The 15,457-nt window shown below is 37.6% G+C and overlaps 2 protein-coding genes across 3 annotated transcripts in view; one reads left to right on the top strand and one right to left on the bottom strand.

Annotated features, from left to right (window-relative positions):
- Window positions 1–8: 8 nt before the first annotated feature.
- Window positions 9–4,563, bottom strand: thoc7 (THO complex 7). The gene is made up of 8 exons (XM_055027134.1): window positions 4,493–4,563; window positions 4,129–4,249; window positions 3,651–3,778; window positions 3,476–3,562; window positions 3,165–3,222; window positions 401–467; window positions 251–320; window positions 9–154 (listed from the first exon to the last, which is right to left on the bottom strand). Exons 1-8 carry the CDS (start codon window positions 4,509–4,511, stop codon window positions 96–98), a joined length of 609 nt encoding a protein of 202 aa, XP_054883109.1. The 5' UTR covers window positions 4,512–4,563; the 3' UTR covers window positions 9–95.
- Window positions 4,564–6,772: 2,209 nt separating this feature from the next.
- Window positions 6,773–15,457, top strand: part of LOC129357174 (ataxin-7) — a 32,806-nt gene continuing 24,121 nt past the window's right edge. For both annotated transcript variants that reach the window (XM_055026605.1, XM_055026604.1), the window contains exons 1-4: window positions 6,773–6,917; window positions 8,856–8,952; window positions 14,692–14,907; window positions 15,142–15,210. In XM_055026605.1, the coding sequence (XP_054882580.1) occupies window positions 14,700–14,907; window positions 15,142–15,210 (277 nt within the window). In that variant the 5' untranslated portion in view covers window positions 6,773–6,917; window positions 8,856–8,952; window positions 14,692–14,699. The remainder of the gene's footprint in view (window positions 6,918–8,855; window positions 8,953–14,691; window positions 14,908–15,141; window positions 15,211–15,457) is intronic.

The following is a 15,457-nucleotide window of genomic DNA, read 5'->3' as shown; positions in this document are numbered from 1 at the left end:
AAACCACATATGTGCAAGTCAAGTTTATTCAAAAAGTACATACAAAAAAAAGAGCGATTCTTAAAATCAGTTCCGTTAAAAAATCTAGAAAGATTTCATTCTCCATTCTGTGCAGGGCTCTCCTGACTTTGGTCGTCGTCTAATTTCTCGTCATCTGGGAAAAGTAACGATAAGCAATGTAGGGAGGGTTTTGGTTTTCATACATTACAGTTTGAAATGTAAGTGCCACTAGAGAAAAATAAATCCTTACTCTCAAGTGTCTGCTGTAGCTCCTGAATGGTGGTGAGAAGAACATGGAACTGCTTCTTCCTCAACTCCAACTGAACAGAAGACAGGTGTCAAAAAAACCCGAAAGAAACTTATGTCTAAAGAGAAGAGAGAATAAATAATTTTTCTTTACCTTTGCATCCACGTTCTCTTTAATGTGAGACAAATGTTGGAGTTCTTTGTCTAATGCCTCCAGCTGCCTTTAAGTAAACAAAATTTTGGTTTAACACAACATGTTAAACAAGCAACACACACTCAAGGACACACACTGGACCTGGTTATCAGTAAGGGTGTGGATATTTTCCAATGTCTGTAACTGATGTCGCCCTGTCGGATCACTTCGCTGTATCTTTGAAGGTTCTTTATTCTTTGACCCACTTGGACAAACAGCTACTGTCAGAAAAAGTTCTTTCACAGAAAACACAGCAGAAACATTTAATCAAATCTACTCTTCCTCCTCACCCTTAAGCTGTAATGATGTAGATCAGTTGTTAGATGATTTTCAGTCTAAAGTTTCATATATCATTGATTCCATTGCCCCAATTAAAGTAAAGGTTTTGACTGGTAGAAAGAAATCTCCATGGAGAAATGCACAAATAGTTCGGTCTGCAAGACAAGTCTGCCGCAGGGCAGAACGACAATGGCGTAAAACTCAACTTCACGTTTCATCACGACATCTACAAAGAAAAACTACGTAACTATCACTTAACACTAAAACATGGAAGGGAGGCTTTCTTTGCAGATGTCATAAACAAAAACATCAATAATGCTCGAACTTTATTTGCAACAGTTGACAGGCTCACAAACCCTCCTGTGACGTTTCCACCTGAATTCCAATCTAATGTTGCCTGTAATACGTTTTCTGATTTCTTTTCAGAGAAAATCCAAAAAATCAGAGGATTAATCTGCACATCAACTTCAAAGCCAGAACCATTGCTGTACCAAAACAAAACAAATACAGAAAAAATGACCCATTTTCAACTACTTAATTATAAAACTCTAGAAGAAATTATAAGTCAATTAAGTTCAAGCTCCTGCTGTCTGGATGTCCTACCCACACATTTCTTTAAGAAAGTCCTGCCTGTTATTGCTACTGATCTGATCCAAATCGTAAACTCATCGCTTACATCAGGTGTTTTCCCCCAGGCTTTGAAAACAGCAGTAATCAAACCACTGTTAAAAAAGAACAGCCTGGACAAATCACTATTGCAGAATTACAGGCCAATCTCAAACCTCCCATTCATCAGCAAAGTTATTGAAAAAACTGTGTGTAAACAATTAAATAGTTTTCCTCATGATGACCAACTGCTTTGACACTTTCCAGTCTGGTTTTCGTGCTCACCACAGCACGGAGACTGCCCTCGTAAAAGTATTCAATGATATCCATATAAATACGGACTGTGGGAGAACCACGGTGCTGGTTCTGTTGGACCTCAGTGCAGCTTTTGACACTGTCGACCATGACATATTACTGAATCAACTTGAAAGTTGGGTTGGACTCTCTGTTTCGGTGCTCGACTGGTTTGAATCCTACATAAAGAACAGGGATTTCTTTGTTTCAATTGGAAACTTCTCATCAAAGAGGTCAAAGGTCACATGTGGGTACCCCAAGGTTCAATCCTAGGACCCCTCTTATTTAATATTTATATTCTCCCACTAGCTCAGGTCATAAATAATATTAGCTACCACAACTATGCGGATGACACAGCTACATTACGATGTCACCAGGTGACTCTGAACCCATCCAATCACTGAATAAATGCTTAGAGCAGATAAATGTGTGGATGTGCCAAAACTTTCTCCAACTGAACAAAAATAAAACTGAAGTCATTATTTTTGGACCTAAAGAGGAACGATCTAGAGTCAATGCACAGCTTCAGTTATTACAACTAAAACCTAGCGATCAGGCCCGAAACCTGGGAGTAGTGATGAACTCGGACTTGAACCTCCAGAGCCACATAAAGACAGTAACAAAATCGGCCTTCTATCACCTGAAGAACATCTCCAGGATTAGAGGACTAATGTCTCAGCCAGATCTAGAGAAACTCATTCATGCGTTTGTCTTTAGTCGCTTTGATTATTGCAACAGCATCTTCACAGGCCTGTCCAACAAATCAATCAAACAGCCGCAGTTGATCCAGAAGCTGCTGCTCGCGTTCTCACTAGAACCAGGAAAATAGAGCACATAACACCAGTTTTAAAGTCCCTCCACTGGCACTCCCTGTAGCTCAAAGAATAGATTTAAAATACTGTTGTTAGTTTACAAATCACTGAACGGTTTAGCACCACAATACATTAAAGATCTGCTGTTGTTGTATCAACCTTCCAGACCTCTCAGGTCTTCTGGTTCTGGTCTGCTCTGCATCCCCAGAACCAGAACCAAGAGGAGAAGCAGCTTTCAGCATCTATGGACCAAAAATTTGGAACAACTTCCAGAAAACTGTAAAACAGCGGAAACCCTGACTTCCTTCAAATCTCAAGTAAAAACGCACCTTTTTAGAGTTGCATTTGAAATGTAATATGTATGAATTTGATTTTGTGGATATGTATGTAATTATTTATTTTTATTTTTTTCTGTTGTGGGCAACGGGGCCCGGCAAATACCCGTGGTTAAACGGACGGCGGAGTCCGGCGGTAACAGGCGCTTAAATTCCGTGTCAAAGGGAAGGGGGAAGAAAGGAAAAGAGGGAAGAAAAAAAAAACCTTGGTATTTTATTCTATGTTGCATGCCTTTGTGTTTTGTGTTTATGATGTAAAGCACTTTGAAATGCCTTGTAGCTGAAATGTGCTATACAAATAAAATTTGATTGATTGATTGATTGAAAACAAAACATTACTTTAGAAAAAAAAAAGATCTAAAAACAAAAGATGACTTGGATTATAAAATGCTGGCTTACTTGAGAGTTTCATGCCTGTCTGGATGCTGCTGGATTATCTTTGCCAAAGCGTCATATTCTGGAAGAACACATGAAAATGTTTACAAGATTCAAATAATCCAAAACAACTAAACATAAAAAGTAGAACTATTTCCCTAGTAGAATACAGTAAAATAGTGTTTTGTTTTTTTTGCTTCCACATCAGTTATGCGCAACTTTTTCAACCACATAAAATCCCAGTAAAACACTTTGACGTTTACTTGTATGACGTTTAAAAGCTCATCAATACTTTCCCAGATATTGTAAAAGTACAAAACATCAAAGAACTTTACCTTGTCGATTTTTTCGTATTCTCTTCGCTCTCTGTATTTCTTTTTTGCATTCTGCAATCTTGTCATGAGCGGACGTGATGTTTTGCTCTTGAATTAAAAAAAACAAACATTTTAGTTAGTTATTTGCCAAAAGATGTCAACATTACAGACTCGGATAGTGTGAATCAGTTCCTACCGATGTTTGAGTAAATCTTCTCGTAATTCTCCATTTCCCGAAGATTCATGTCGTAAACCATCAACGTTTTCCCCATAGAAAACTCACACTGAGCCAGAGTTCCCAGCATCCTCTGATACTGGGTAAATCTAAACACACAGAAACACCAAAAACAGGATTTCTTGAATGCGTTTCAAAATCCTGCAGTAAATTGTCAAACATCCCTGTCCTTCTTGGCCCGTTTTAATAATAAATAAAATCTCACTATAAATGTATTTCTACTCTGGTCCAGATGACAGGTGATAAGCGACAAACTGTCTTTCCACATCATATTTTCTTTTCTATTACTGGAAATGTTTGAGGACCTTTGAAGCACTGTTACAATTCCTCCAAACGTGTGGTTAGCATTAAATATGTCACATGCTTAGCAATTCAAGAAAAGATTTAATTTAATGGGCCAACACACCGAGTTCCAGCCTGTGTGTGTGAACTCGCTCACCCTTCCTCCGGGCTCCCCGGAGAGTGGCACCATTTCGTGAAGCTCTTCAACAGCAGGTTGATTCTGCGGTCATCTCCAGCTCCGTCACCGTCAATGAGAAGACGCTTTCTTATAACTTCATCTGTGACACAGACCAGGGGAGGGTAAGTGAGCACGCTCAAAGCTGTGCTACTGGAAAGCCACTGACTTAGCTAACTGTTAGCATGCCAGCTGCTCTCGGTAAAGACGGCTTTTCGTGTGGAATTTAATGGCGGTTGATAATTAAACCACTCTTATGTATTGATTCTTTACAGGGTTGAGAAGACGGTAACAGAAAATGAATTTTAACTAAGAGATAAAACGAATGAATCGCACAATTACTTACCATCAGTAACAGCCCCCATGGTGTTGTTGATGTTCTTCTTCTGCTTACAGACACATTTTCAGCCGATGCCGCCACCTCTGGCGGTAAAAGGAACTGCGGCTTAGGACGTTTGAGGCGTAAAAGTCTGAATTTGGTGCATGTAGTCGTATTTACAGTGCATTTGCTTTTCAGTAAGCTTAAAACAAATATTTTCAATCACTTTAATTTCTTTTGTAAATAAAGAATGAGCTGTTTACATTGAAGCGAGGTTTATCTATTTTTTATTGTTTCTCACCGCAGCTTGGCTATTTTGGTAAAAGGTAGTGAAATAACAATAAATCATTATTTAAAAAAATCATGTTTTTACTACAATTGTAATTTTATGAGAACATTTTGACTTACCAACTGCAAAATGTGATACAATTGATTATGAAATCTTCCAACTCTGGGCGTTCATAATTTCACTACAATTTAATAAACCAAAAATCCAAGATAGGTCACTACATGTCTTACCATTTAACGTCCTAATGTCACAGAAATTTTCACGAGCAGAAGTTGAACCTTTTTTCCCTGGATTGCATGGGCAACTTGGCGAAGATAAGTGTGACGAAGAACAAAACCAGTACAAAATGTGAGGATGAAAAACACTTTCTCACTGTATTGTAGTCCCTATTTGTTATTGGTTTTTTTTTTAATTTATTTTAATCTTAATCTTTTTATTGTGTTCTGCTCAGTAATTTATGTCTCTGTGTTTTTATTGTAGACAAAAACAAAAAAAAAAGAAGAAGAAACGATAATGTGAGTCACACACTGAGGTCTGATGGGCGTTGGAATTCTTTGGTAAGATCCGGATCATTTACTCAGTTCAACAATCACTTCAAATCCAATCTAATCTCCATTTAATGCAGCTTTTAGCTTTCATAATGATTCATTTAAATGTGACCTTGATACTTTTCCAGAATAAAAATTGTTCACATTTGTAAGACATTGTCATTATTTAAAGTAGTACAAAGGAATCTACTTCCTAAATACAGCAATCATGTTGGGTCTTAAAGTATGAGCAATAAGTCAATTTAAGGGTTCTCATCCATGTTCATTTCTCCTACAGACCAATAGTAATGTATTTATTGCACTGCATTCATGCCTGGTTTTAAACTGTGTTATTATAAATTCCTCTTTGCACTTTTAATGTAAATGTATTGACTAAATTTAATATTTTGGAATAAACTAGCGACATGTTCAATAACAGAGGTCCTACTTTATGCCAAGATATTCTCTCCATGCCTTTATTGTATGTGCTGCCAGGATGGACACAGAATGGAAAATAATTTTGGAAGATGCAGAATCATTCACTGGCTCTGTGACATCAAAGGATGTGTCCTGCTTGAATGGGCTTCATTTCATGAGAAAGGTGCAAAGTTGAGTTAGATTTGACTGGAAGGGAACTCAAGTTGATTTCAACCTCTTAGAACTCAGGAATTATATATTCTTAACAGCATAAGCTTGTAATTTAGGGAATATGGCATTTTACTCTGCATACAGCATGTCAGGATGTTACATGAAAGATCCTGCACAAAAACAGTTATTCAGATTCACGATTTTTGAACTGTTTCTTGTCATGTCGTGTGTTTTGGTTAGGATTGTAAAGAAAATGGTATGACAACAATGAAGTTTTTATATGTTTCCAGTTTCTCTTGTAAGTGATTTTTAAAATCTCAACAGGTCCTTCATGGTTAAATAAAAATCACAGTGAAATTCATGACTAAATGATTTAATTGTTGCATTAATTGTTTCAACGTTTGTAAGAAATCTGTGATCACCTTTATTCCAAAGTCTAAAATAATTAGACTTATTAAAAATCATCTAGAGTGAAAAGAGAAATCTACAGCTCGAAAGATTTTAAAGTAATTCAATCTGTGCTATATATAAAACGAACAGCATTTAACAATTCTTATAATACTGCTAAGACAACTTAAGAGAAAAATGAGACCTATGATGAATGGCCACACTGTTCCAGATTCTTTAGAATACAAACCACAGAAGAAGAAATTTGAAGTGAGCAGCACTCATGTAAGAGCCACTAGTACTTCTTCTCACAAGACAAACAAACTGCATTACAACTAATATCATACTGCTAAGAGAACAACAATACAACACACATCATGCACTAAATACCATCTTCACTCAGGTTTTGTATTGCCATCGTTCACAGAGAAGAACCGGCACAGTGGTTTGACTCGCTCGCGACCGACACATCACCAGTGACGTCCCTGTCCCAGAATGCAATCTGGTAAACAGACATGGAAGCACCAGGAGAAGACCTCCTCAGAAGCTGAACACTTGCATTCGTTTCTCTCCCACCGTCCTCTTCGTCGTTCACCCCGTGCATCCAGTTGCTGTTCACCGACCTGGGGACACATTTAGAGCTCCAGCACCCAGGGCCTCGGTAAGTTCCCGGATGTCGTCGTTCCGTGCCCGCCGCTGTGCTGTCAGGCTTCTGGCAGCTTCCTCGCTAACGCTGGCCATGGCTGGCTTCAGGCTAATGTAACAGTTAGCCACCGCTGCTGTGAAGTGCCAGCCCCAATGGCACTCTGAATGGAGCTTATTTATAGTACAGGACTACTCAAACATGCATCCTTTTTGACGAATATAACTCCACCAGGTGTTGGTCGTTAGTTTTTATTGGGGTTTAAAGAGAATTCATCCAGATAGTGTAGTTTGTGTTGTTACAAATGTAGTAAAAAAGTGCAGGAGCAACGTTAGCTAAAAAGGCTGCCTCTTGTTTGTGTCCTCTAGCTGCTACCCGCTAGCTACCCCATTTGCACCTGCTTGTTGCCAATGGAGACATTTCTCTATTTAACCCTTGTGAACGTTGAGTTAATTTTCGATGCGCCGTAGATATAGAGTTTAAATCCCAGTCTAACGTGGAAATATGTGAATAAGTTCACATGGAAAGTATGAAAATAAATAAATTCACTGTGATGAGAGAGTTTATTTAATTGTGAATGTTGATGCTCATCCCTTTCGGAGGCTGCTTTAAGCGAGTTTACCTGATTTATTGTGACATTTTGATCTTAATATGTTCAAAATTAGCTTATGCTGCCATTTTTAACCTCCCAAAGATGTTTTAACTTTCAGCTGCAATCACTCATGTGTGCAGATTTAAACATCCGTTTATATTCTAGTGGAAAAAAGTATAGTTTTTTTCCCTCCCAGCACACATATTTAAAGAACACCATACAACAATATGCGCTTTGGAGTGTAGAAGCTGAAGATAAAATTTCTACATAAATCGATGTACAACAACTTACATTTGAAACAATGACTTGTTTCATTGTTTTTAATTAGTTTTTACATTATTGATAAAGAGTAGTCCTTTCTTCATTATCTATGATATGCATTGCTTTGAGGAAGTTTATCACACTGGACATTTGTATTTAAATTCTGTTTATGATGGACAGCACTATATTAGGAAAACAGATAATCGCAACATCACCTCACGCTTCTCTTTCTTTTCCAACATCATCATATTCCCATCACTCTCTGCGTGCTTCAGCACATTGGTCACTAAAAGCAGAAAATGCAGCAAAACTGTATTATGGCTCAAAGGGTGTGATAATATGCCTGAATCTCCGATCACGCCAGTGATCTATTTGTAGGTAAAATGCAACGTACATAGGAATAATAATTTCTTTTTAAGGTTTATTGACTCACGTGACCCGTCTTTGATAACAAATTCACAGGAAAAGAAATAATAAAAAAGCTTGAAAAGGGTGTGGATGTTTGGAAAAGGTGTGCAAAATGTAAATATGGGATTCATATGCCATTGATTTAATTGATAAACTTTTATCAACATAGACACTAAGGTCCAAATAAATTCACCAGTGGCTACATCTGGTCTCTAGCTGCATAAAACAAGAAGAAAACATTAATTCTCACGATTAAACTTCAAAATATCAGACCAAAAAGCCTGCAGCAGAGCCTGTTTAATTTCTAAAAGTAAGTGCAGCTCATATTTTTGACTTTAAGGCCAACGCAAAGGGCATTTATCCAATGACTAATTAAATTAATTGGAGAGCAATCTACTTTTTCAAATTATTGAAATTATTCCTCAGCAGGTTGTCAAGTTGTGAAGAAACCTGTTAATGGCCCAGTCATTTTAATCAGATTTGTTCCAGCAAGGACTGTAAATCACAAAAGAACAGATGCCAACAAGGACAAGAGTTCAAGACGCTGGTTTATAGGAATATTTCATACCTAAAGTTGCTTCTTTTTATTTGTAAAATGAAGATGTGATTTGGCACAGTGGCAATTTGACCCACTTCAGCTTAATTTACCCTGTATAATTGTCTGTGTCGGTATGTATTGTTTTGTTTTTCTCCAGATATCCTCTCTGGTGTGTGCCAGGCTGCAAACACTAAAGCTGATGAGGATTGGCTGATCAAATTAAAAATAAACTCCTTGTTTTTTGTTCTATCAAGGTAAGATCTCACAGCTTCTTAACATAGCAGGTAAATGTCGTTCTTCCATACCTTTTATAATTGTCACACTTAAAAAGTTATGTATATTGAGGTTTGGTAAATCAGTTGTGAAGCAATCCTGTTTCTTGTTTTTCCACAAACTTCAGGCTTTTCTGAAATGCAACTACACTTCCAAAAATGTTGAGTTCTTCCATAACGTCACTAACAAAAACATCATTTGCATATAATTTTTTTTCAGTTCTTCGTTCACTTAGCTGTTTCGTCGCTTTTAGGCAACAGTTTCGCAGTGCATAGCATCTGTGGTTCATTCTCTGAAAATGTGACGTTGAAGCCACAAACGCATAAAAAAGCTTATTGGTGTTTTATGTGATAGACCAGCAAAATGTAGCACATCATTTTTATCTTACGAACAAAACTTGAATAAAATATTGTTTGCTTTATATTTGCTACTAAAGCAAAAAAGTGTTGTGAACCTAACTCTTCTTTAAACCTTTCTGCAACTTTCTCCCTGATGTGTGTGCTGTGTTTGTTTTTCTTTATGATCCTGTTTGTTCATTAATGTTCTCTAGCAAACCTCTGAGGCCTTTGCAGGACAACTGGATTCATACTGAGATTAATTTATGCATAGGTGGAAGCTGATTCACCAGTTAGGCGACTTTTGAAGGCCTTTGGAAATGCATGCCACACTTTTCAGATTTCTCTCTTTATTTTCTTTCTTTGTGAAAAAGTAAACTGCCCAGTTTTGTTTTCTTTCCAAAATCCATGTTCAATTTCAAAGTGAAATGGCGACTGTCACCTTCAGCCTGGAATAAGTGTAGTTCATAATTTCCATAAACACTTTCACATTTTCAGTTGTTAAACCACAGGACAGTTTTCTACTTTCTTGATTTGCTCAGGTTGGTTAACAGACTGCTACAATTTACTAAGAAAGCTTTGCAATGCTTTCTTAGACAACTATAAGAGTTTTGATTTTTAAACATCTTTTTCAATATTATTGAGAAAATTAGGGACACTTTAAGTGGTTGTTTTAAAAAATATCAGCCATTTTGCTTACTCAAAGTTGCACTACTGATGACAAAGCTGATGGATAGTTGTAAAATAAAGAGATGTACTTCAGCTTTGTTTTCATTGGTAGAAGTGGTTGTGGGATTTCTTCCGAGCTTCTTGTTCTGAGTATTCTGCCTCTCGACATTGCAGTTGTTGGTTTACAACTTCAAGTTCAACCATTTTATGAGCTTATGAGAGGATGAGATACGGATGAGTAAGACAGAAATATGTAAATCTGATGCAGGGTAAGACCGACTGATGAGTAATAACTATAAACCCTACCAATGATGTTATGAGTAATCTCTGTATCATTTCAACCCCTGCTGGGTTACATATCTTCCCCAAAGCTTTGTTAAGAACTTAGTTCATACAATTGAAATGGAGTTTGAAAAGTAATTTGTGCTTAAAAAAGAAAATCAGAAGAATAGTTGCAATTCAAGCCAAACTAAGCTTTGGATAGTGATTTATTTGTTTTTTTCGTGCGGCTGTAACAAAATACTAAGATTTTGTTTGGTCTTAATCAGCAAGATGATGGTTACAAGAACTGCTACTTTCTTGTGTCATGTGTGAATAACTTCAGGTTAGTTTCCTCATTTTACAATTCCTACCCCTAAATCATACCTAAGCATTGCCATTTCATACCTTTTTACTTCCATTTTGTATTTGTCAACAAACCACTTTGAATGTATGATTTAAAGTGTACTCTATGCAGTTTATTTAAAATTTTAGTTAATCATGCATGGGGAACATAAATATTCTTAAAATGGTCAAATGTTCCATCACATCTCATTTATTTATATGTGCTTTTTTTGTCTGAAAACAGTAGACATTGTACTATGTTCACATTTATTTTTCTTATGATCCCTGTCTGGACCAATCCACTCTTATAAAATATGGCAGCTTATGTTCAAACGCAGATTGAAACCAAACAACTCTTACGTGAGCTTCTGCTGATAAAATATTTCATGCACAGTACCACATTTCCTATCATTAGTTGACAGAAAATTATTTAAAATTGTTGGTTGCCAAGGTGGATATAAAAACATGTTTCAGTCAGGTACAAAATGGAGCATGGTGCTGTGACGGACAGCAATTCAGCAATCAAAACGGCAAAGGAACGACATGGTCGTCACCCTGTGAGGATTTATGGCTTACACCAAAACTGTACTGAAATTCTGTTCAAGGTAGGATTTTACTTTCAGTCGATGTGCCGATAGATTTCAAGTGTCAGGTGTAGAATTAAATCTTACAGCATCATCAAGTGACACGCAAGTTGCACCATGTAGTTTTAAACGGCAAAAATGTCAGAATTAGATTGCTGGCTCAAATGATCCAGATAATGGAAGTTCAAATAGAAAAAAAAATAAAAAAATTTAGTAAAACACAACTTTCCAATGATGACTTGATGTATTAAGGGATTAATATTTGCTTACTGTTTTCGGGAATCGTTTTTATTCAACAATGTTGGTTTTCAGGCATAAAACGCATTATAGAAAATCACTTAAAGTTGTTGTCAGTGGATCTGAAAATGCATTTTGAGCCCTTTTACTTTGAATTATGCAGCACCGTCTCAATTGTATTTCAGTCAAAACTTTTATAAGACCTTGTATTTGTATTTGTTAAAATTTATGACAATTCAGAGCTTGCTGGTGTGCTTAAGATCATTGTGCTCATTGAATTTAACTCTCTACCACTATGTGCTAGTAGAGTGTTGAATTCATCAATGATACTGAGTTGTCAAGGCCCTAAAGCTGCAACATTACCCCAAATTATCTCAATTCCACCTCCATGTTTGACTGAAACTGTACTTTCCAAGCTGTACCCTGGCACATTATAGGCACTACTGTTGGCTACTGTCAGAACAACAAAACAACCACAAACAAGTTCCTGTATTTTCCTAACCATAATCTGCTATATTGTAACTACAGCGCACAGTTGCAGGACCACAATGTCCTGTCATTTTACTGGTAACTTACCTGAATTCTAGCTTCCTCTTCATAGACTGACAACGACCAACTTTCAAACACTTGCACAAGCTCTTTTTCATTCTTACAACATTGCTCTCATTCTCCCTCCCCTTTCTTTTCTTTCTTTCCATGTTTAACTCCCTGTCATCAGATGACAATGCAATTTAAAAAAAAAAAAAAAATCATAAAAAAGCGTACCCCCTCACTCGAAGGGACGCGCACTTGAGTGCGTGGAGGTGAAGGAGCGGCTAATCGGTCTGTGTCTCTGTTATTAATCACACCATTAACACATGCACAAAAAGCTATTAAACAGAGAAAATACTTTGCAATGTTTGCAAATCATTTTCAACAGTTAAGGCTAGCTCTGATCCATATTTCAGAGTGGTGGTTGTAATGGCAAAAATTGGGATTGGAGAAAAGAAGTGGTGGGTTGTTATCTGATACTAAGTCAAAAAATATCTTTAATTGGAGGTTGTTAATTCCAATTTGGTGTAGTTTTTAACTTAAAAGTGCACAGGAAGGTGAATACAATTAAGAGGACTTTCCAATATGTCTTTTATTTTATACATCAAGAAATCACATTGCCTTCTCACACTAACAGCTTGTTGTTCCTAAGACTTAAAGTGAATACTAAACACAAAAGAGCTAGAAAATAGAAGGCATTCATTACCAGTGTGTTATTTTCTCAATGGTACAAAATTCATTTAGAAAAAGTCTTGTTTTTCTCTTGCTGTTGGATCAGGAGTAATCATTTAGAAAGTGAAAGTAAAATTAACCTTGTTTTGGTAATAATGCTTGTATAGTAGAGGGATTTTCTTAAAGTCCAAGGAGTAATATTGAGCTTTCTTTTTCCTTATTTTTTGTTACATCATCTTACTTTGACAACTCAGCAGCTTTAAGAGAATCCTCACCTTTGGGCAAAACAGCAGTCTCCCACTTGCTGCCCTGAGGCTCTATACACATTGGCCCACTTCCTCGTTCTTAGAAGGAAGAAACTGTTTTCCAGTTTGTGGACATAGATTGCACAACGCAAGCCATGCCTATCCAGTTTGTGCACTTGAATGCCATATGTACTGAGATTGTGAATCCAATAGTGCATTTTAAAAATGGAGAAGTAAGATTTACCCAGTTGTTATTGGTTTCTTATTTCATCTCTTCTTTTGTGTACAGTTCTAATACTTACTCTGAAAAGGTGTCACCATTGTACTCATTCATATGGTATTGTAGTGCATGTTGCCGTTCTACAGTGTCTTGTCAATTCCCTTTCCACTTTATTTCCACAAGGAAATATCTCTTGATTTTATTTATTTTTTTTTCAAATCAAACTAAATGTAGCTTACTTGGACTTTAGTGGTACATAAGTGCAAAGTTGAATAAAAACATAATTTTCATAACATTTTTACAAATAAAAACTTGAGTCTTCTTTAGTTTGATACCCCAAAATTAAACTCGATGTCAATAATTATCTTAATTATACTTCAGGAGAGCTTTTCTTGAAAGACTTCAAATATATGTTTGAGAATAATAGTGAACGAACAGCACCATGTGGATGTCACACTTTTCAGATTTGCATTTTTAAAAAAATGTTTGTTTAGAAAGGGTGTTGGCAAAAAAAAAATTGTGAAAGACAATTTTCATTTCACTCAACATAAATATTTAATGAGCATTTATGTTCTCATCAGTATTTATTCCAAGGCATCGTTACATATACACACTGGTTTGGGTGTTGTTGACTTGTGGGCTGGTCTTGGGTTTTCACACAAGCATCTCTCAACTTCACAGTAATGTTCATCTGTGTGGACTAATATGTCTTTTTCTGAGGAGAATGGACAGATTGTTTTTAGATGATGGAAATTCCACGTTAGCACAAATAATGTGGTGTTGCAAGCAAGTATGTTGATGGCTATATCTGAACCCACATACCAAACCTTTATACAGGTGGGCAGCAGCAGAAACACAGACAGGATGCCACTCTTATCAGCTTAATAACGGGAAAGTAAGGCGTATATTTTACGCAGACTCAGCAGAATTGGACAACAACAGATTGGAAAAAGGTTGCCAGGCCCGACGAGTCTCGAGTTCCTCTGCAACATTCAGATGGTGGGGTTGAAAGCTGATGCAAGAGCCCATGAGTCTATCCTGCCGTGTTTCATCGTCTAACGCTGCTGGTGGTAGTGTAGTGATGTGAGATTTTGTTTTTTCTTTGGCCCATTAGTACCAACTAAGCATTGTTTCAAAATCACAGTTTGTTGTTGCTGACCACAGAAGTGTGTCTGACTCCATGTCCTGGGTCGTGTCTGATGGAACCATCAAGATGTACCTAATAAAGTGGCCCTGGAACAAGATTCATATTGTTTTTCGTTTAATGCAAAATGCTATAGCAAAGTTATCGTTTCAATATGTGTTCTGCATAGTGGAAGAAACAAAGCTTATGCACACATACGAGTCAGGTGACACACAAGCGTCAGTGTTAACTAGATTGCGACCCAGAGACCTCCAGCTGAACTGCCAATAGGACTTGGATCTGTTCACATAGAAAGTGGCGCGCACGGGTTGGTTCATGAAATCATTTTCATTTCATTTGAGAGTCGTCTGCGAAAAAATAAAATAAAATAAAATGAAAAATAATAACACAAGTGCCGGCTGTTTTAAATATTCAGTAGGTAAGAAAGCCGTCCTATCCCGAGCTCGCCCATGGCTGACTCTCTCTGTTGTTACATTGTAGCGGAAAGAATGTCGGAAAGGGCCGAGGATGACGTCAGGGGGGAGCAGCGCCGAGCGGCCAGGCAGCAGCTGAAGCAGCAGCAGCAGATCCAGCGGGGAGAAAGCTCCACAGCAATGGCGACTGTTGCGGAGCGGAGATCGCTGCCTAGTCCTGAAATAATGCTGGGACAGCCTTGGAGCAGCTGGGTCGACGCCGCCAAACTCCACGGACACGACGGTGAGTTCCTCGGCGTCCCGAATGTGCGGGATGAAGCGAAGGGAAGCGCGACAGTTGCCAGTCCCGTCCTTTTTTTTTCTCTCTCTCTCTCTCTCTTTTTTTTTTTTTTGATTCGGCCGATTGCATGCAGTTTTTTAGGCTGGATATGAAGAAACGCTACTGGTAACAGCAGCACGGTCAGACCAGCAAGTGCAACTATTTATCTGTGCCTGTGTCGGATCGCCTTGTTTTCAGGTGCTGAATCGGAGGAAAGTTTCAAAGACTTAGGGAAAAATCGAGAAGCCATGCGTTTGTGCAGAGAAGGTGAGTGTTGTTTTTGTTTTTTCGCTGTAGGGCCAAAGGTGTATTTTGGTTCTTGGGGTTTGAACATTAGACACAGTGGCTCGAAACACTTTACGCGTTTGGATCAGTCAGAACTTACTGTAGCTCCTGCGCATAAACAACAACGTAAACAACTGGCTACTGAACGTGAAACACGGTTGTTAACGTGCTTAGTTTCACCTTTACATCTGTACACAAAAACAATAGGAGTGAGCAGTTAAGTTTAGGC

The sequence above is a fragment of the Poeciliopsis prolifica genome, unplaced genomic scaffold (genome assembly GCF_027474105.1).
Source record: "Poeciliopsis prolifica strain line A6 unplaced genomic scaffold, Auburn_PproV2 SCAFFOLD003, whole genome shotgun sequence".
In the NCBI taxonomy this organism is placed as follows: domain Eukaryota; kingdom Metazoa; phylum Chordata; class Actinopteri; order Cyprinodontiformes; family Poeciliidae; genus Poeciliopsis; species Poeciliopsis prolifica.
This window is presented reverse-complemented; position numbering and strand designations above follow the sequence as displayed.